General features: G+C 42.1%; 1 protein-coding gene and 1 long non-coding RNA gene across 3 annotated transcripts in view; one reads left to right on the forward strand and one right to left on the reverse strand.

The window, feature by feature from the left end:
• Positions 1-21,917, forward strand: part of Hsd17b4 (hydroxysteroid (17-beta) dehydrogenase 4) — a 68,070-nt gene that overhangs the window by 41,403 nt on the left and 4,750 nt on the right. Inside the window, exons 15-22 of the mRNA NM_008292.4 lie at positions 1,117-1,188; positions 2,425-2,528; positions 4,061-4,126; positions 7,569-7,638; positions 8,304-8,410; positions 9,444-9,530; positions 12,329-12,415; positions 13,556-13,694. Of these exons, the coding sequence (NP_032318.2) occupies positions 1,117-1,188; positions 2,425-2,528; positions 4,061-4,126; positions 7,569-7,638; positions 8,304-8,410; positions 9,444-9,530; positions 12,329-12,415; positions 13,556-13,694 (732 nt within the window). The remainder of the gene's footprint in view (positions 1-1,116; positions 1,189-2,424; positions 2,529-4,060; positions 4,127-7,568; positions 7,639-8,303; positions 8,411-9,443; positions 9,531-12,328; positions 12,416-13,555; positions 13,695-21,917) is intronic.
• Positions 1,279-11,673, reverse strand: Gm33376. Of its 2 annotated transcripts, none has more exons than XR_001782482.2 (2): positions 11,527-11,673; positions 1,279-1,588 (listed from the first exon to the last, which is right to left on the reverse strand). It is a non-coding gene; the product is annotated as a predicted gene, 33376 (long non-coding RNA). The 2 variants fall into 2 exon arrangements; XR_386229.2 differs by lacking the exon at positions 1,279-1,588 and adding an exon at positions 10,944-11,127.

The following is a 21,917-nucleotide window of genomic DNA, read 5'->3' on the forward strand; positions in this document are numbered from 1 at the left end:
AAGGTGGTACCTCTTTAATCCTCACACTCTGGAGGTGGAGGCTTTCAGGGAAACTGAAAGCAGTTGTTGCGTTTCATTAAGGACCAGTTGGGGAGTGTAGTAAGATTTGAAAGTACAGAAAGACAGAGACAAGAAGGGTTGCCACTGGCCCTTGAACTTCAGGTAAGGAAGTTCAGACTCCATTCCGAAGGTAGCAGGGGCTTTACAGAGGACTCATCAACAGACTGGTTTTGGGAAGCATCACCCCGTCGGCCTTTGTGACACTTTTATCATTGCCCACCTCCCACCGGTAGACACTTAGGAAGTCGTTTGGTTCTCTGTGAATCTGGAGTCGTCTCTTTCTGTTCATGGAGTTCCCACTCTTGCTGGCCTTGTTTCTTCCTCACCTAGGCGTCCTCTGCCCCCATTCCTGTTCCACTTGGGGCTTTCTCCTCTCTGCAGCCAGAGTGCTGAATCTGAGATGCAAATTCGTTTGCTGTTTTCCTGTTAAATTCCTAAATAGCTTTCCTTGGACTTTGGGATTCATTTAAAAAGTCCTGTCTCTGTAGGTCAAGTATCAACAGGGATGTGCCATATGTGAATCAAGGCTGACACTCATGTTGTGTGGCTTGGGGGCAGGGTGTTAATCCCAGTTGTGTCGAAAAAAGAGAAAGACAGGTTTTAAAAACTTAATGTTTTCTGACAGTTTTATACTTATATATAACACTTCCTGGTCACTCTCCCTCCCCTTTCTTCCTACCCTTCCCAACTGCCTATGTGTCCCACAAGGCTCCACCAGTGTGTTTGCCCTTGTGTTGGCTTTTGTTTTTTTCACACACAGAGTTTACCCAGTTAAATGAGGAGGAATGGGGAAAGGGGACTGGTGCTTGCCCAGCATCAAGATAGCAATTAGACCTTCTAAGAGGAGGCACTATATAAGTTTTTCAAATTTTTGTAACAGAAATATTCTTGTTTCAAAATTTAGCAATTTAAGTGTTCTATATATACAATTTCTTTTTTTAGTAGTTAGGGGCAAATATTTAAAACTATAATTTTTTAAGCTTTGCTGAATCAAGTGGAAAACCTGATAAATTCTGTGGTGTCTTAACATAATTATTTATCTTACTTCAATTTTAGGAGAATTAAAATGTGAAGCAGTTATTGCTGACATCCTGGATAAAGGCTCTGGCGTAGTGATTGTTATGGACGGTAAATTTTTAATTCTTATATAATGTTAGATTGGTAGACTTTTCATGTAACATACTTCACCACAGAGATCCATTCAGAAGTTTGTATTCATTTTATAGTTTATAAGAAGGCAAAGTAAGCAGTTTAAAGTTTCATGGGTTCTTTAAGAAAAATAAGGGAGGAGGGGCAATCGATTGGGCTAAGAGGCTAGGTGGGACAGTAAGTAGGTGAAACTGCTTAGGCCCATGTGTGAGGCACGTGACCTTGGGCACGTCCCGGGAAGAGTTCCGCCCGAGCAGCCGGGCGGTGTTCCTGATGCTCCTCTCTGTGTTAGCTATCTGGAACTTGATTATTCACTTTGCAGTTGGGCTTCTGGACTGTTGACTTATCATATGGTTTGAACACAGTAGCCACATTTTACCTGCAGTACGAAAGGGCTTATAGTAGTTTATAACAGTAGGAAAAAAGCGTGTAGACGCTTCTAGTAAGTAGTGAGTTAACAGAGTGCTAGTTGTTAAACATAAGCTGGTGACACAGTACAAAGCGTAAGCTTAAGGAGAAAAGAAGTGCAGGTGTTGAGTTTGCTACTGAGGACAGTGCTGGTTCTGTGGTGAGTCCTGGAGACCATGCTGGTCCTCCTGGACGGATCGACGGACCGTGCGGCTGTAGCCCAGTAAACACAGTGTAAGTTGAAATACTGTTGATACAAAAATGCATTAAAAGTCATGGATTGGTTGCACGTGATAATTATCTCAGCACTCGGAGGAACCTTTTTGTGTTAGGAACTCTTCTTTTCAGCGATAGAGTGGTGAACAAAGTGGGCAGGATGGCATTCTCTGGGCGCCTCCTACCCCGGTGGCTCTTCTGTCCCCATCCCTGGTCACTGGCTCTTTCCGTCCATGCTCTTCCTTGGTGCGTTGACAGCACTTCAGAGTCTGAGTGTGGTAGCTCAGATTTTCCAGAGGAATTGCTTGAAATGTTTGTGGCACATAAAAATCTGATATAGGTGGTAGTTGGGGGATTTAAGAGGTTAAAAAAACCCATTGTTCACAGTGGAGGGATGGGGACCCTCTTGTTGCCTTCAGAGACTGGAGACAAACAGTGCAGTAGTGCTGTGCGAATCCTATCTCACTGCAGTGCCCTCAGCTCTGCCTGCATTTAATTATTGAAACCATTAAAGGAATTGGCAAGCCTGTCTTCATTACCTAGGCAGAGCTTCGTGTAATAATTAATTTTTCTCCTTTGCTTCTTTTGTAGTCTATTCTTATTCTGGGAAGGAACTTATATGCTATAATCAGTTCTCTGTCTTTGTTGTTGGCTCTGGGGGCTTTGGTGGAAAACGGACATCAGAAAAACTCAAAGTAAGATGTTTTAAAGATATTATATTTGTATATCTTTATGGGGCATGTTATAGCAGCTCATATATGTGCTCAGTATATAATGCTTATATAATATAGGCCCTTGCATATCCTCACACATGGACTGTTGGTATGTACTGGGAATTTCAGACTCTTGGTGTGGATCATTTGACTTGTACCTGCTCTGCTGACCTGGCCACGCGAGCTGGTTTGTGACCATGGAAGATGACGACTTCCATCATCTCTTTCCTGTCTCAGTGTGTGTGTGTGTGTGTGTGTGTGTGTGTGTGTGTGTGTGTGTGTGTGTGCAGGTGTCTGAGGCAGACAGAAGCGGCAGACTCCTCCTGGTCATGGTGGGTGCTGGAAACGGAACGTTAGTCCCCTGCAAGAACAGTACATATGCTCTCTGCTGAGCTGTCTCTCCAGCACCACCCTCTTTTGATTTTCTTTTTTAAGATTTAATTCTATAGAGCAGGTTAACTTCAGACTTGCAGCCATTCTCCTGCCTCAGCTTCCCGGGAATGAGCGGCCACACCCAGCATTCTTCATTCTTCTATAAGATGGACTTACTAGTTGATGAATGACTTTTCTTTTCTTTTTTTTCTTTTTTTTTTTTGGTTTTTTTTTTTTTTGTTGTTTTTTTGAGACAGGGTTTCTCTGTGTAGCCCTGGCTGTCCTGGAACTCACTCTGTAGACCAGGCTGGCCTCGAACTCAGAAATCCGCCTGCCTCTGCCTCCCGAGTGCTGGGATTAAAGGCGCGCGCCACCACACCTGGCAATGATAAATGAGTTTTCTATGGTGATGTCCTTCCCTTCCCTCCCCACCCCTCCACTCTCCCGCTTACTGTAGAAGCAGCTTCTCCCCTTGTGGCCTTTTAAGGTTAGGGTTTTGGGATTTGTGGGATAAGTTTGATAATATCTTAGCTTGGCATTTCATAATGAAAAATTATCAACACTATAATTAGAAAAGCTGAATTTATTGTATAAAATTTATATAATAGTGACAATATTTTATTTCTATAGACTAAAACATTGAATTATAGCTAACATTGAAAATATAGCTATTTGAATACAATATAGTGTAACTCCATTTACAGGAGAATCTGATGTCTCTGGTCTTCACGTGTGCCTGTGTTCCTGTGTGCTCCCCCATAACTAATAATAAAAATTGAACTTTAAAAACTTGGTAAACTGGATTAGTTTGCTAACATGGCAAATTAAGATATAAAAGTTGTTTTATTCTCAGAGTTGTCATCATCCCTTTATATAGGAAAACTATCTTTTGTCCTCTGTGACCTGAGAATGGTTCTGATAATGTTTCTTATAGAGAAAAGAATAATTTCAGGGAAATTATAATTTATAAAAAGCTAGAAGTTATGAAATTTTAAATGTCATATTCGTCAGTACATAAAACGTTAAAAAAACTCTCTTTATCTAGTTTGTGTAGTTTATTGACACATGACTGTTTATTGGATGTCACTTTTGCAAGAGAATCACATATATCTAAGTTGACCCACAGTGCCTTTTGATTTCAGGCAGCTGTAGCTGTACCAAATCGACCTCCAGATGCTGTACTGAGAGATGCCACCTCACTGAATCAGGTGAGAGGGGTAGTCCACCTGCCGATGATACTGATGTCAAAATCTGCACATCCTATACTTTTGTGTGTTTTCAGTGGAGTAACTCAGGCATCTTATTCCAAGAAATGAAAAATTAAACACCAGGCTTTGATTTGTAGAGTAAGTTCTCGGAGGAGGGTCATCCTTTAGAGTGAAATGCAGAAGGGCTTGCAAGTAATGATCAGCTTTGCAGAAAGGTGGTCTATGGATGCTCCCTCCTCTGGGATAAAGGGCTTCAGTTTGTCTGGGAAGAGGTTGAGAGGTAATGATTGAGTGTAGGTGAGGAGAGAGGCGAGGTGCGTGAGAGGCGAAGCCAGATTTATGCTGGCGAGTAATGGAAGACATTGTGCATGAACAGATCCGTACCAAAAGTGGAAAACTTGGGCCATTAGCGCATGAACTTCTTGCTGGGTTTTATATGTGTATCAGTAACTTTTAGTCAATAAGCAAATGGCATTGTTTTGTATTAGCCCTACAAAGGTCACTTCTCAGATCCGCTGTTTAAATGTCCATAGGAGAGTTTTCTCATTGGCAGCTGCTTGAATGTACAAGTAAAACAAATGTTTCATGGAAAATAAAGATTTCTATGCAGTGATCCATGGAAAAGACCAAACAGTAAACAGCTTTCAATGCCAGGAGTTGTGTTTGAGAATGAGAAACAAACTAGTCTCACCAGATACATGTCTAATGCTAGTTATATTGTTAGGATTTCAGTTACTATTAAGTAGGTTGTACTTTTTGTTAAAATATAATTGTTTATATTTTACAAAGTGTTTATGTGCTAAATTAAAAACAGTTATGACCTCAAAACCAGGTCTTCTTTCGGGGGGACCCTTTTAGATTTAGGTCATATCTTCCTTGGGGATAAAAAGTTGAAACTGTCACAGATGCTTGGTAGGACTATCTGGGTCACTTTCATAACTATCAGAAGATGATAATTTTCAATAAGTAGCCCTGGGATGGATCCTGGTTAAATTTTTGGATTTTCTTTTTTTTTTCTTTTTTGGTTTTTCGAGACAGGGTTTCTCTTTATATATAGCTCTGGCTGTCTTGGAGCTCACTTTGTAGACCAGGCTGGCCTCGAATTCAGAAATCCGCCTGCCTCTGCCTCCCGAGTGCTGGGAATAAAGGCGTGCGCCACCACGCCCGGCTAAACTTTTGGATTTTCAAGATGAAGAAAATAATCTCCAGGTCCTGAAAGACAATGGTGAAGTAACTTTCCACAGAAGATAATTAGATAGGCGTCGGATTCCTCCAGAGCAGGAAAGAAATGGGGCACCATTCTCAAGAAATAGATGTTTGTCCTTCTAAAAGAACATCCCACATGGAGGAGCTTCACCTACCTAAGAGGTGACAAAGGAACACTGATAAGAGGCTGGAAGTAGCCAAGTATAAACCGATGCCCAGGCCAGAGACTGGAGGGGCAGAGGTGACACCCAGTGTCAGATTCTGAGAAAGTACAAGCGATGCGTCCCAGTAGGGGCTAAGAAAGGGGTGCAGATAGGAGGTGAAAGGTAGAACGGAAGACTAAGCACAAGCTAGGGATAAGCTGAGAAACTGAGGAAGGAAAAGAAAAGTGAAAAAGAAATTGAAGTGGGCTGGAGAGATGGCTCAGGGGTTAAGAGCACTGGCTGCTCTCCAGAGGTCCCAGATTTAATTCCCAGCACCTCTATATATGGCAGCTCACAGCTGCCTGTAACTCCAGTACCAGGGCATCCAATACACCTTCTTCTGGCCTTTGTGGGCCATACATACAGCCAAAGTACTCACAGACATACAATAAAAAGAAATAAATCTAAGAAAAAAGGAAAGCGAAAGCAAGGGCCAGAGCTGAAGGAGAGAGTATTAGGAGAAGACAGGCGCTGGCTGGAGAGCTCTGTCATCCGCAGCGAGCCAACACCGAGGGCCTGCTTCTCCGTGCGCGCCGTTCGTGCAGCTGATGGCTTGCCTTCCAGGAGTGCTAGTTTGGAGCTGGGACGTTCTTTCCCCGTAGCCAAGCTCCGTTTGCTACCCCCTCATAGAGGATGTCTTAGCAGAACTTAGGGAAGTGCTTTACTTTGAAAAGGAGGTTTAGCTTTCTGTATCTTGCAAGACCTCAAATTCCTACTTGGAGCCTTTAGTTTTCCACGCAGCTCTTACAGGATATTTTTGTTTGATCCTGTTCTCCAAGAGGACTTTGTTGGGCTTCTGTCTGCAGTCATGTGTGTTTCCAGTCCTGTGTGTTTCCAGGCCTGTGTGTGGAGCAGGACTGGAAATCTAATCAAGTACTAATCAAAGACTTTATTGATTTACATTGTTGCTAAAGTCTTGTTAAAAGCTTTAGAAATTGCGAATGTTCACTGAGGCAATACTCATGAGTTTTATATCATTTAATTTCTCCTGTTGTTCTTTGAAAGTGAGCCCTCTTAGCCTCTTTATTTATTTTTCCTCAATGAGAAACTGAAGGTTCTCCTTGGTGAGGAAACTTGTGCGTCACTGATAGGGCTGGGTGTGGACCCAGGCCCCATCACAGCCCATTATGCTGTGTTTGTCTGACAATTTCCCTCTGTGGCCCGGATATGTGTCTTTTTTTCATTGTATACATGATAGCTCATATTTTTCTAGTGTTTACCGTTTGTATACTGCTTTTGAAAAATAGCAATTTAATTTTCTAACACACATAATTTTGTATTTAGAAGAACATACTACAGGAAGGAATACTGAGCCATTGAGAGGGGAACACTTTCTCAGAATGAGACTTGTTAAGGAGAAGAGCTTGAGGCAGACCGGACACTGACTGTAACACGCACGCTCTGCCTGCTGAAGTTCTTCCCCTTGCCCGGGAGAGCACTCTAGTTTGAAAACTGCACAGTTTAAATGCAGGAAAGGATGAAGGCTTCCCTTGTTGTTACCTGCATTTTTCTGCTAATCCTGCCTGACCTATGTAAATCAGTAGTGTGAAAATCTGAGCTTTGCACCTGCGGAGTCAGACTGGCGGGCTATTTGGTTCACTTTCCTGCCTGGGCACATTCCAGATTAAGTGTGGCAGAGAGGTGAAAGTTTGTGAGAAGTCTTTGATGTTTATCTGCCAGTATTATAGACTTCAAATTAAAAAAAAAAAAATAAGGAAATTGGCATAGATTTTGATTGGCCAAACAAGACTTTAAACCTTTACCTATTCACATAGAGTTTCCCTTAGGCAGTGGTGTGTAATTCTTGCCTTCTTTTCTTATTACCTTATTCCTCCCTCTACTGATTTCAGCAAAAGACCTTATTAAAGCTTCAGGGAATTGCAGGTAATCTTGTTTTTTTAAAATGAGTTGTCTTTTAGACCACAGCCTGGGGTTGTGTACAGTGTGTGTTTTAATCGGTAGCTGGCCATGCTGCCTGTCCTGCACTTGATGCTTCCTCGGCAAACACTGAGGCCCGTGCGCTTCCTCTGCAGGCCGCGCTGTACCGCCTCAGCGGAGACTGGAATCCTCTACACATTGACCCGGACTTTGCGAGCGTTGCCGGTGAGTTGTAAGTGACGCGAGTCACTGAAAAACCTTAGCTCAGTTACTCACTCTCCATTTAAAGAAAGGCTTCCTCAGGACTGGTGATTTGAATAGCATTTAAAAGATAGCTCTCATATTTATTCAGAGGCTATAGAAAAGTAGGAAGTATTCAGAAAACGCTATATGGCTCTGGGGAAGCAGGGTGTGCGCATCATGAAGAGGTCATTAGGGAGGAACACAACTTGAAAGGCTAGAAAGGTGATGCACTCACCCACATGGTTTGTTTCAAACAAAATGAAATGGAATAATTCTTTGTGTTCCTAGCCTTCATGGTTTTCAAAAATAATTTTTGCTGGTTTTGCTTTAATTTTTCCCTAGGAAGTACTATTTACAGAACTTTTTTTTGAGGTACAGTCTCAATATATAGCCATGGCTAGCCTGGAACTTGCTATGTAGGCCAGGCTGGCCTTGAACTTAGGGAGTTCCACCTACCTCTGTGACCTTGGTGTTGTGATAAATGGTGGTGCCATATCTCTTGGCATGTTCTGTTTCTTAATATATAGCATAGTTCATAATTCATTCAATTACAGTTTAAAAGACATTAAAATATATGTATGTATACATATATATATATACATATATATCTCACTTTTCATCTATAAAAATTATCTAACTTTTCTTAGGTTTTGAGAAGCCCATATTACATGGACTATGTACCTTTGGATTTTCTGCAAGGCATGTTTTACAGCAGTTTGCAGATAATGATGTATCAAGATTCAAGGCGATTAAGGTATATATGTGTCTTGCATATTTTTGAGGGATGGGCTTTCTCTATGTAGCACTGGCTGCCCTGGAATTTGTTCTGTAGACCAGGTTGGCCTCAAACTTCAGAGACACTCCTGGCTCTGTCTCCTGAGATTAAAGGTATGTGTCACCACCCCCGGGCCTCAGCATGTGTACATTTGAAGCTCAACATCTGCCTTAACAAAAGGGGACAGGAGGCTCCGTTTGAACTCTCAGAACAGCACTGACTGGACTTAGTGTTTCTAGTTTTGTGCTGCTGAGTTGATTTCAAGATTTTACTGTGTGCTCGCTTTGTTAGTAACAAAGGAAAATGTCTCCACCTAATAAAATGTCTCCACCTAACAATATTTTTGTCTAGACCAAAAGATGTATACCTGAAAGCCATGTCAAATAGCTTAAAAATATTTATTAGTTTATCCACAGTGCAAGAGTGAAGATCTATTTTCTGATGCCTGGCCCTTAATAACACTCACTATTTTCATTTAACACAATTATTTTCTTTAATTCAGTAATCCCTGTATAGATTGACACAGCGACATTAACGAGCCTGCTTTAAAACTTTGCTCTGCGCACTCACCGGGGCCTTGAGCCCTGATTAACTAGTACTACTTTGAGTTTAAGTTGTTCTGGTGACTGCCTGAGTCACTACCTCATAGGATTATGGTTTGTCTCGAGCAAAAGCTTCTTGCTGATGCGGCCTTTTCCTTTTCTTTTTCCCAATGCTGAAAATTGAACTTAGGCTTCGTGTATGCTAGGCGAGCTCTCTGCTAGGGAGCTATGTTCCTAGCCCTGAGTCTCTTGTTCTGAGAGAAAAGAACTAGCTATGTGTGTGTGCACAGGGCTCTCAGTGTCCGTCCCTTATGAATTTTCTGTATTTTTGGTATCTTCTATGAAGCTTAATATATTTAAATCTCTAATATTTTCCTTTTATGCTGACCTCAGAAGTTTCCCTTACAAGTAGAAGAGCTTCTTTTAAAAACATCTTTAACGCAAAAACTCTTACTATAATATTTTAATAGGTTCGTTTTGCCAAACCAGTGTATCCAGGACAGACTCTACAAACTGAGATGTGGAAGGAAGGAAACAGAATTCATTTTCAAACCAAGGTATGAATCAGAGTTGGATGTATGTGCTTCGTGACCGCCTCACACACACCATCATAGAGTCTGACGTATGTGCTTTGGAATCTCCTCAGCACACACCGACAGTTCGTTCTCTGCTAGCGTTTTTGTGGTTAGTAATAGGACTCTTTGAGAGACGCTTGGGAGGATTTTAAAGTTAATGGTGACTTTTCGTTGAAACAGATTCCACATGTACCTTTTACATTTTATTTCTCTCACTAATGGAAGATCGTGCAGCTTCACTCCAGAGAATCAGAACAGCAGTTTATCTAGTCAACAGGAAAGGTCTTCTAACCAAAATTTTGCCAAGTTATAGGAACAGCTATTTGTGTGCTAGAGAACAGTGGAGTTGTAGCCTTTAGTTTTTTTTTTTTTCCTGGACAGAAACCATGTGCTCTTGATACCACAAAAATCTATAAATTAACATTAATAGCCTAATGAATGGCTGACAAGCCAATAAGCCCATGTGTCGACTTAAGTAACATTGAGGGAGACCTAGTGATGCTCCGGAAAAGCACTAAAGGGACATCAACACTGTTCCCTTACCAGCAGTGTGAAGAACAGCCGTGTTGTCACAGCCCAGCAGCTAATAGCCTTCTGTTGGTTCCTCTGTATTGTGTGGTGCAGGCGTGAGTACTCCAACAGTGGCCTTAAGCTTTTATTTATGGAGATTCTGTAAACACTGTTGTTTGCAGTAGCAACTTTCAATAACAAGTCTACGGTTGAAATGTAAGAAAACCTAGGCGCCTTAGAAAGTCCTGACATTGGTAATGACTTGCTGACGGCCACACAGACAGCTTTTTAGCAGGCACACAAACGCAGCCCTGTGTGGCTCCATAGCCCCAATCTCAGGGCTTCTTCTTATGCACTGTTTGGTCCTCGAGGAACTGGTAAGTTGGCAGAATTCTGCTCTAGTATTAATGCCTTCCTGCTGCTGCAACATTTTCATGCATTAGGGATACCATTTGTTTTATTTTGCAAATTTCTTCCATGTTGAGGCCTCAGTATAAGTTCTGTCTTATCTTCAGGGGCAATCTCTCGGACTTTTTTCTTTTTTAAATTTAAACAGAATCTTAGTCTGTAGCCCAGGCTACCCTGTTAGACCTTGTGATCCTCCTGCCTCTGCCTTCAATGTGGTGGTATTGCACACACGCACCACCAAGGCCAGCTCTTGTAGGACCTCAGACTCTATTCATGTTCCCACTCACACACACCCTGGCTTCCTCTAAAAACGTGCTGCACTTGAACTCTTTGCTTCCCGGTCAAGTCCCAGATGTCTGTGCTGGAGCCAGGGCACTAGGGATGGGGGTTAGGGGTGGAACCCTGGGTGTTGCCGAGGTAGCTAACGACCGCATACCCCAAGCTGTACAGTTGAGAATTAACATGCACAGTCAGTCAGGCTGGGAATGCAGTTTAGTGACAGAGCATCTGTTGTTCCCTAGGCACCTCGAAGGAAGGAAGGCAGGCAGGCAGGCAAACGAGCAGGAACTCCAAAAGTCCTGGACCACGGCACCATGTGCTCTGTTGGAGGGTTTTATTCCCATGCAGTCCTGGCAGGAGCAGAACGTGCAGTTTCTGTGAACTTAAAGAGCAGAGAAATAACGCCCAAATGTAAGGCGGTCTTTCCATTTTAGATGACTGGAAAGTGCTCTCTCCTCAGAGCACTTGCTCCTTCCCCAGTAATTACAGGGCTATAGCGACTCCTACCTTGACACTCTCCTCTCCACTGTATTTTAGGAAACATTTTAAGCAAACATTTCAGAACTCTATGCTCATGTGCTTACAAAAAAAGCAATTTGCTCAAAGTGCATTTTGTGTTTTCATTAATCGTGCCTGTGCCTTTCTCTGTATTTAATTTTTTTTTTTTTTAAAGAAAAATTGTTGGGAAGGTATTTCCCCCTCCTTTCAAGTATGAAGAGAAGTAAGTAGTCTGGGAAATTAGTTAAAATCAAAGTTGCTACCTTAACTTTTAGAAACTTACTGTCTATATTGTAACTCCTTTTTCCTTTGGAGACAGTGTCTTGTTTCAGCACAGTATGTACAGAAACGTGCCATCTTAGTCGAGGCGGGCCCTGAACTTGCAGTTCGCTTGCTTTGGCCTTTCGGGCACTAGGATTACAAGCCTTGGCTTCCAGTATTCTTTTTATGTGAGAATAGTCCTTGGAATGGTATGAAATGCAGGATTCCGGCTGAGAGCTTCTTTAATGGCAGACGTGAAAGGCTGCTTAGATATTTACTTCCTCTTCTGGATCTTATGTGACTTGGATCCAGAGTTAGGACCTTACAAACATTCTCATCTTTTCTTAGACAATTTCAGTCTAGATTAATGAAACAAATTTTCTCTATATGGGACATCATGACACACCTTCTACTATGTACTACCTACAATAGACCTCTTACTCTAGCTCCCCTCAGAATACACTCATGCTTGGGCAAAGAAAGTGCTCTTAACCGTGGAACCTTCTCTCTAGCTCCTTTAATTAGTGTTTTGGAAGATGAGACCTGCTCATAGTTTCTCCTTTTCTTTCCTCCCTTCTTTAAAGGCCATTAATTGAGTCTGTATCCGGGCTTAATAACAATCGTATTCACTCAGAAAGTCGCAGAGTCTGTTATTTTGTCATTTACACCACTGCCCTTTTGCTTCACCTGGCTTTCAGTTTTCTGTTTGCTTGCTCATTTTTCATTTCAAAGAGAAGTCTGTTTCCTTAAAGTGACTCTCATTTCATAGTGGAGCGGTAAATCAGGAGAGTGACCTGTTTGTTCTCGGCTCCACTTCTCCTTAGGTCCACGAGACTGGAGATGTTGTCATTTCAAATGCGTACGTGGATCTCGTGCCTGCATCTGGAGTTTCAACCCAGACACCTTCAGAGGTAGGCTGCTTACCCTGGCACCCAGTGACTTCTGTGTAGCTAATGCCACTTCAGGATTGTTCGGGCTACTTCTTTTAGCTATGAAAAGGCTCTTGAAGAAATGACACTAATTTAAAACTTACTGGAATGAAAAATATTTTCACAACTTAAGAGTTTTTAAAATCTTTTCAGAATATTGGGCTACTTTAAGAGGAAATAGTTGCTCCTTTCAATAAGAGTGAGTTAGTCATTCAGGTTTAATGAGAAATCTTTAAAAGTATTTGGAGGAAAAAAAGTGAAAAGTTAAATCACCCATACATTTTTCTTAAGGTTTGTATGCAGATAAACAGCGTGTCTCGTTTATTGAAATATTTATATTCTAGTAAGGTTAGGCTTTTGATAAAAGTATTTGTATTCTATGTCCAAAATATTAATAATGTTAAGACTTTCACACTCCTGATCTTTTTTCATAAACCATGTTATTTCATAACTAGAAAGAAATTAATATCTTATAAAAATAATCTAAGATCAAAGCCTATGACATCTTTCAGCCAGAAAATAATTAAAGGCTTCATGGAGTTTACTCGTGTTTCATAAACAAAGGATGAAGGCCATAGCTTGATTACTTGCTCAATGTTTCTGAGAAGTGAATTAGACATCAGTTTGTGAGTGGGGTGGTCAGGTGCACTCACCCGGTTAGGCACTCATGTAGGTATGTCTTCCTCAGTTGCTCCTCCCCCTTACCTTTTAGACAGGGTCCCTCACTGAGCCTGGGGCTTACCGTTCAGCTGGACTAGCTTCCCAGAGAGGCCCTGGCACGGAGAGCTTGCTGTGCTGGGGAGCCAGTCTGATTCCCAGGGCTGGGTTATGTCATGTATTACCACACTGGCTTTTAACACAGGTGTTTGGGATGCAAATCAGGACCTTGTGGTTACACAAGAGGCCCTTTACCCCTGTACCTAAAACTATGGTCAACAATAACATTTTCTGGTAGAGTAAACTGGCTCTGGGCAGTATGATACAGGGAAAGTGTGAAGTAAGCCCGTGTGAGCAGAACAGCTCAGCTGGGTATTTGTGAGCAGGTTAAAAATCACTTCTGGGGCATATTTCGCTAATAAGTTCTTTGTGAAGTTTTCAAATACGATTTCCTCTCTCTGTCAGGGTGGAGAGCTCCAGAGTGCTCTTGTGTTTGGGGAGATAGGCCGCCGCCTCAAGAGTGTTGGCCGTGAGGTGGTAAAGAAAGCGAATGCTGTGTTTGAATGGCATATCACGAAAGGTGGGACTGTTGCAGCCAAGTGGAGTAAGTGATGTTTGTGACTTTATATTATTCTATGGTGATTTTTAGTGGAGATAAAGTATGTTTTATACCCAATAATGTAGTCCCTTTGAAAGCCAGTGAATCTGACCTATATAGTTTTGTTGTTGTTGTTTTTCATAGGTCTCAGGACATTCAAAAGCATGCATTTTTTTCCTTAAATTAAATATGTCATTTGTCAATTTCACACACACACACACACAGTGCATTCTAATTGTTCATTTCCACCCCAGCCTGTTAACGTCTCCTCCTTCCTGCCTACATTCCATGTAAGTAATGTGCTGGCGCAGATTTCTTAATGAAAATGTGTATGTTTGGGTTTTTATTTGATAGCTATTAAGAGAATATATTTAGGGCTGAAGATGTACTACATGGTAGTGTTGGCGTAATTGTTTTATTATTTTATTGCATTCTTTTATCTTTACTCTCATTCCACCTTAATCCTTCCCAAATCCGCAATACTAGGTTGGAGAGAAACAAGGTTAGAGGGGAGAGGGCGCGTAGACTTCTATAGGATACTTCCTGCTGACTAAATTCATGGGGTTCCTTGGGGCAAGTGCAGTGTCATTGTTAGAATACCCAGCAAACCAGCAATCCATCAATAGCAAATACAACAGCAGGGGAGGCAGTGTAAGGGGAGCAGCCACCACCACAGGCCCTCTCGGGTCTCTCCCATTTATACCCTCTTGAGACTCCTGAGAGCTGGCAAAAACCATCACACACCCCTAGAACATGAGACAGTTATAGTTAACAATTGTGAACAAACCAAAGCAGCCCATGTCCCACACCTGGGATTTAAACAAAAACATGTCCATATAACTGGGTTTTAAAAGAACCCAAAACTCGCACTGCATGCTTTATGCTAGGTAGAAGGCCTTGGGTTTAATCTGTATCACTGGAGGAAAAGTGGTAGCTACGTGGGTACCTTGAAAAATCATACAGGTTTATTATTCTTTACAACCAAACAATTGCCACACACAGTTAGAGTCAACACCTAAAGCCTGTGTAAATCATTTAGAACTTTTGGAACCAATTTTCTATTTCTTCTTCTTTAAAACGTATTTAAGTTTGCTTTAATATAACATTTGCTGTTTCTTTTAGGCACCACATGTTAATTATATAAAACATGGTTTGTATTAGTGTAGAGAGGAAAGCAACAATGTATCTGCTAAAAAATAACCGCAGGGAATCTGCTGGCTTTTCTCCTTGTGGGGAAAATTTACACTTGCAACAAGTTAGCTGAGAAAGGAGAAGGGAGGCTGAACTGTGAGATGTAAGCAGTCCCCAGATTCCAGCGAGCCGAGCCTCATGATTTCTGAGCTAGCTCATAGGTTAACAGAGAGCATAGCATGGTTTTTGTCGTGTCGTGTGTCGGTCGTCCCCCCCCCCCCCCCCCTTCCATCCTTCTCTGAAGGAAATCAACTTTCCTCTCTTGGAGAAAGTACATTAGCCTTTGAGTTATAGAGCACAGGCTTACAGAAGGGAGTGCTGAGGGGAACGCATGCTCCAGGAGTGGCGGAGGGCTAAGTGTATGCGTCCTGAAGCTGGCAATGGAAACTCTAGGGGTCGTGTGGAGGACAAGCGGTTGACCTACACAAGCAGGCCAGTCCCACAGTGGGATAGAAGTGCTTAACAACCAACTAAGATTTCATCTTGAAGACAGTGTGCTTACATTTGAAAGTTACCTGTTGTTAACACAAGAAAGCTATCTCCATTCTATTTTGGAATCTTGTTAATTGCTGCCTGTCATCAGTTCTTTGTCCTTGCCCAGCAAAGCAAGGGGTGACAGTGTTCTGAACCCCCTGGGTCACAGTAGGCCCATCTTTGCCTGTGCTCGGATAGGCTTTATCTGTCAGCTTCATTTGACTCTCAGCTGTGCAATTGTTTCCAGGTCTGGTTCTTGTTTTCACTCTAGTCTCTATGTCACTGAGCTTCCTCACACTATTTGGCTGCAATGAAAGCTCTTTTGGCCCTATGCTTTGATAGAAGGTGTCCCTTTTGGCAGCCCTGTGTTGCATTCCAGTGCTTATTCTTATAGAATGGATATTTAAAGACTACCTTAGGGAATATCTTGTCTCTACTTTTAACCCCCACAAGCAGTTTTTATGATTTTTTTGCCGAATGCTGAAGTACCAAGTATTATGTGATTTATATTGTTGTAAGTAGCCAGCTGTGCTCATATCATGGTACACCAGAAACAGGATACAGGGGACGGAGATGGGGATACAGGCTGAGTGTGGTGTCGCTGTCCCTGCGCACATTCCAACCTAAGATCCCAGGCCATGCCTGTCTTTTCCTTTCCCTCCCTGATGGCTGTGGGTAGAGTGTGTGTGCATACTGGGGGAATCTTTTAAATCAAATTAAATCTAGGTCTAGAGAGAATGCTGATAATCAAATGAGACACTGTTGGCATTGATTATGGGGACAGAGAGTCATAGGTGTGTCTTAAGTCATAGGTTTACCACTTCTGAGGCCAATCCCTCAGTTGTTAGGTAGCAACAGGAGCCCTCCTTTCTTCCTGCCAGCGGAAGGGGAGATGTGAAGCCTATGGTCAGTACAAGTCAGAGGGAGTACAAGGCCTTTGTACTGCGCTTTTGGGAAGGGAGGCAATCTGCCTCATGCGTCTGTCTTCATACCTCGGGTGCAGTGTTGAGTAATAGCAGTATTCATAGGTGAGGCTTCCTTATGCCAGAGGCCGAGCTCACAGCTGTCCTCTTTTTCAACAGTGACCGTTGTGTCATTTTATTTAGTAGATTGGAATAAATTGCTAGAACTGAACGTCTGGACACAAGCCGTCATTCCCAAGGTTCTGTGCCGTTGGTTATCTCACACTTTGAAACAATGGCCATCCCTGTCCCGTTACTTTTCTGGGGCTCTTTGACTGGGTTGAAAAGGTGAACATGGATAAAGAAGTCTGAGTTCCCTTGCTTGTCCCGATGCTCTTGCTGCACTTTGGTCATTTCTGGTTGCATGTCTCTTTTCCTCTGATGTGGGCTTAGCGCTGAGAAAGGCCTGCACTGTGTCTGCTGGCAGTTAGTCAGGTCTGTAGCTGACCTTCAGCATGCACAGGCTCAGGCTGTACGTTCCAGGAGTCACAGTTTAGAGGGATGGGAACGTGTCCCTTAGAACAAAACAGATGCTTACTCTCCGTCAGTCGCTTTACCGTGTGGGTGGTGCTCTGTCTTCTGTGGTGAAATGTGCCACTGAGACATTTCACTAGAAATGATTATGCTGGTTTATTTATTAATTTCTAAAACCATTAAAAATTGTCTAGTCAACTCTTTGGACCCCATTCTGCTGTTTAACAGTAGTGTTTAGAGGAAGTGAAAGTTGGCCGAATAAGAGGCTTAGGACCGGGATGCAGCTGTGCCTGAGGACTTGGGTTCTATTCTCAGCCCCACAGAGCAGAGAGAGGAAGAGGAGGCGGCTCAGGTAGCCTACAGAATTGTCTCTGGCTGATCATGACGGAGAGAAGACCCATCTGAAACTATTGCTAGAATCGAACCAACCTCCTCAAGCACTATTCTGTCTGGATATCAGAAGACAAAGATGTCTGGGGTAAAACTCAGGTTTTGAACCTGTGGTTCTTGCGTATGGTGACGAGGAAGGAGTGTGTAGAGAGCAGATGAGATGTGAAGGCAGGATTGTGGTCAGTCGAGGTTTGGGCTGGACTGTGGGCTGCCTAGAGTGTGTGGCTAAGTGACAGCTTTGAGCAGCGTGCTGGGAAGCACAGTCATTGCAAGTTAGCTTTGCCGCCTTGATAATTCCTGCGGGAGGAAAATGGAATGAAACTTAGCTTGTGGAAAATTGTCTGCCATCCCTGTTCATGTAGAATTTGGCTTACAAGCTTCAGCTGTATAATTTTATTGTGATGCTAATAAACACATTAATATGTATTGCCAAAGATTTTGTTTGTTGCTTGAGTATTTTATAATTATGGGATACATTTGAACTGTTGAAACTGTTTGTGAGTGCTTATATCCTAAAGACATCATGTTGCTAAACAGAATATGTTCTGTATTCATTAGAGTGATAGATTTGGTTTGGAGCAGGTTGGTTTCTTTTCAATCTCATGCCTATAATTTTTTACATTATATGGATTTTACATTATAAGAATTTCACCTATATATCAAGATCATACAAATACTATGTGTTTTGTTTGAAGACTCTTTATGAAATGAATTAGTTGAGTTTTAATGGTATACATTGTAATTAAATGTCCAGAGCTAACTACATTTTCTGGACTGAATCCAGGCCTCTTGTGCACTGCATGACAGCGACAGGTCAAGGATGCTCCTTGAATATTATTAATGTGCATACACTTTGGAAACTTGCCACCATGTGGGAGAAAGGGTAGAGATTTTAGAACTGCACTCCTTGAGATGAGAATCTGCCCTTCTTGAAGCCATCTGACCATCAGATCTCTAAGTTTGGAACTCATCTGAAGTTCCTTATCCCATTATCCCTTAAAGATTTCTCAGTCTAAACATAAATTATTTTATCTTTTCAGACAAGATCTTGCTTTGTAGCCCAGGCTGGCCTCAAACTAGAAACTCTGTTGCCTTAGCATCACAAGTAGTAGGAGTATGGGCATGTGCCAGCACCCTAGGCCTTATTCACAAAAATTTAAATATGCCAATTCCAGATTTTGGGTTGAGATTCAGAAATGTCTCATGAATTTCAAGAAAACATCTCATCCTTCGAAAGAATCTATCCAGTTGTCAGTCAAGGAATTCCCCACTGCTGTCCAGTGCCCAAGAGTAGCACCGCTCCAAAGGCCATCAGTCCCCTCTGTGTCCCATGTGTCCCAACATCATTTGCAAAGTCTTTTAACAATAAATTCTGGCCGAGAGATTAAAAATTGCAAAGATTGTAAAGAGAACAGTTATTTTTCAGCTAGCACTTCAAATTGTTAGAGTTTTGTCCCATTTTGTGAAAGTATATGTACTTAAGAGTAACTTGGAGATTGGGTGTTGTAAGGGTGAAGGCTACTCTGTTATTCCAAGAACAAAGACATTCTCTGTCAAAGAGTAGTTATCAATACCAGAAAGTTAACACTGGTACAGTGTTATCTGCTCTAACACTTCAGTAATGCTCCACTCTTTGTCCCAATAGTGTTGTTTAAAGCAAAGGAATAATAACAGTAGTGGTAGCAACAGTAGAAATGGAGAGAGGGGGAGAAGTACTCTGGGTGTGGCTTGGTCACACATTACACTCAGTTAAGTCTCTTGTTGCAACCTTGATGCATTTGTCTGTCTCATTTGTTACCTTGATGGATTGGAAAATTTACTTTGAATAATATTCATTAGTTTGTATTTATTTGATATCATTCATGATTAGGTTGTTGAACTTTTGGCCAAAATTGTAGCAAAGTATTGTGTTCTTGCAGTATCTTTTTTTCTTGTAACAAAACAAAACCAAACCAAACCCCTTATATTTTAGTGGGAGTGGTAGCTCCCTTCTGTAATCCTAGCATTTAGGAAGAAGAGGTAGGAGGATAGCCCTCGAGTTTGAGGACAGCCTAGGCTCCTGGGTGAATCAGGTTTTCATTTGTTCTGTTGTTTGGTGCATAAAGCACCTTCCCTCTCACTCCTTTCACCCACTGAACTGTTGTTACTAATGTCTCTCGACAGAGAAGTAGATGGTACCAGGGGCAGGCTGGATTTGTGCCCACTGAGCCCTGGCCATCCTCGGCAGAGGAGGCAAAAGCAGTCCAGCCTGTGATTTTACCTTGCCCCTTCCCTGTAGGGGCAGTCAATTAAAGCCAAACAATTTCTGAACTCTTTTAGAGACTTAGTGATCATAAATTGGAAGTGTAATCACTCATAAACACAGTAAACTGTGCCACTGACTGGAAGTGCACTTTCTGTTTCAGTAGTGAGAGTGACCTTGCCGATGTCTGAGGCTAGATGATTACAGTGAATAGTTCTTCCACACAAACCAAACCCTCTGTGCGTTTGAACATTTTGCTCCTTTGCCCCAAATTTCTATATTCCTGCTAAGAACCATTTTTTCTTATATTAGAGTTAGCCATTAGCTTTCCAGTTTCAAGTCTCCTGCCTGTTAATGGTGAGTAGATGAGTCTGAGGGAGGGAAAGTGTGAAGAACCGCAGCGCAATGGCTGCAGACCAGGAGAGTTGCTCCTTTACTCGAGGATTAATGTGTGTGAAACACAGTTTTATTACTGAGTGGGATTTTTATGTGCACACCCCCCACCCCCTAAGTGGGCCTTGGGCAGAGCCATGCAGAATTAAAACTGCAGATGCTAAGTCTATTGGCTCGCAGAGGTTTGCTTTCTTTTAGCCTTTCACACCCTCTCCTTTCTGTCCCTGTCTATTATCTTTCTGACTATAGAGATAACATATACCAGGAAAGTGTGTTTATTCATGGGGATCCCTGTAAGATCCGGGCCTTTGTTCTTCCTGTCTGACCCCTGGTCTAACAGTCACACTGGAAACTTACAGAGACAAGTGAGGCAGCCTAAGCGCAAGGTCCTTTCTGCTCTCTGCCTTTCTGGTTTTTTCTTAAATTCTTTTCTGTTGTTTTTGTTTTGTTTACTTGGCAAAATAATTCTCTTCTGTGGAGACCTAGGGTGATTGAATTCTGTTTTCAGCAATTGCTAAGCAAAAGGGTAATTAAGTGCTCTGGGTGGTCTTTGGACCTTCAGTTTCCCTTATGAGAGGTGGGAGTTCTTAGCTTCCTCTAGGAGGGTGGATACAGCTGCACTAGCCCCCCACCCAGAGAGAGAGAGAGAGCTCAAATGCTCACAAGGCTAACCCTGAACTTTCTGACTGGCTTTTCCTGTATGCGTATCAGTCATAAGGGAGACAACTCAGACATCCTACATAGCTTCAGCAAGACTTTGTAGATGCTATACAGAAAGTAATGGAGTTAAACTGGTAAAAAAAAAAACTTGTTTTCAGTTACTAAGCTTGTTTCTGGGACAGTTAACCTTTCTATAAAAAAGTTTAATGGAAGAGAAGCTGGTTAAACAAACGTTATGGCTTCTTCTTGCACTAGGTGGTAATTAACACAGAGCTCACTAGTGGATACTACACTGAGAATGAGTGACTCTGGAGCACTCAGTCTTAAAGGGATGACTTATCAAACTCCTTCCCTGGAGGCTCCGGGTCTGTGCAGAGGAGTAGGTGAACGTGGATGACTCCAAGGGAACAGCACACCTGTGAACTTATAAGAGCTGCAGATACAACAGGACTGGCACACATCAACTCACAGAGACGGTGGCAGCACACACGAGGCCTGCACAGGTCCCAGCACTAAGGACAGGAAGTGGACTCAATGCCCACCCTTACCTTTTATTGTTTTATTTTATTTGTTTAGTTTTTGGAAGTAGGATCTTCTATGTAGCCCTGGCTGTCCTGAAACTCATTATGCAGGCTGCCCTCAAACTCACAGACATCCACGTGCCTCTGCCTTATGAATGCTGGGATTAAAGGTGTGTGTGAACATGCACAGCTTGACAAGCTATTTGCAGTTGCAATAGATTCATGCTGAGAAGTTTTTTCTAATCGACTATGATTGGGTACATTAACCATACTCCAGTGCAGGTCCTGTGCCCAGGAGTTGTTGGTCAGAACAAAATGAATTCTCTGTGCTATGTGTGAGTTCATGTGCTTTGTGATTTGTTTTGTCTTTTATTTGTATTATTTTTTTTGTTTGTTTGTTTTTGAGAAAGAGAAAGACCATGGTATGGGTAAGGATGTGGGAGAGGAAAAACATGATATTGTATGAAAAATACTTAAGAATAAAATTATGATACATTATGATTTATTTGTGAATAACTGGAGTGTTATTCAAATTTAGTTTTAAAATCTTGCTAGTCAGGTGTCAGAACCTTTGATGAATCAGGCGTTAGAAAGGTTGGAGAACATTATGAGCTCCAAGCAGCCTCACATGCTACTGGGCTAAGATTCTTGGCTGACTGCACTTTCAAGGCCTTAGTTACACACACTGCAGCAACTTCACGTCCTTTAGTAACTTGTTCTATATTTAGCTCATATTTATATACATATTTCTATCACATGAGATTCTTCATTAAGAAAGAAACTATGATTGACTTGGCTGTTCTGAAGAACTAGCATCTAGAAGTAGAAGTAGCACCTAGAAGAAGATTTACAAGCTCCCCCTGATAGAACACGCTGCAGGAGGATTGCTGCGAGTTGAAGCTCAGTCTTGCTTACCGCATGA

Source organism: Mus musculus, chromosome 18 (assembly GCF_000001635.26).
Source record: "Mus musculus strain C57BL/6J chromosome 18, GRCm38.p6 C57BL/6J".
In the NCBI taxonomy this organism is placed as follows: Eukaryota; Metazoa; Chordata; class Mammalia; order Rodentia; family Muridae; genus Mus; species Mus musculus.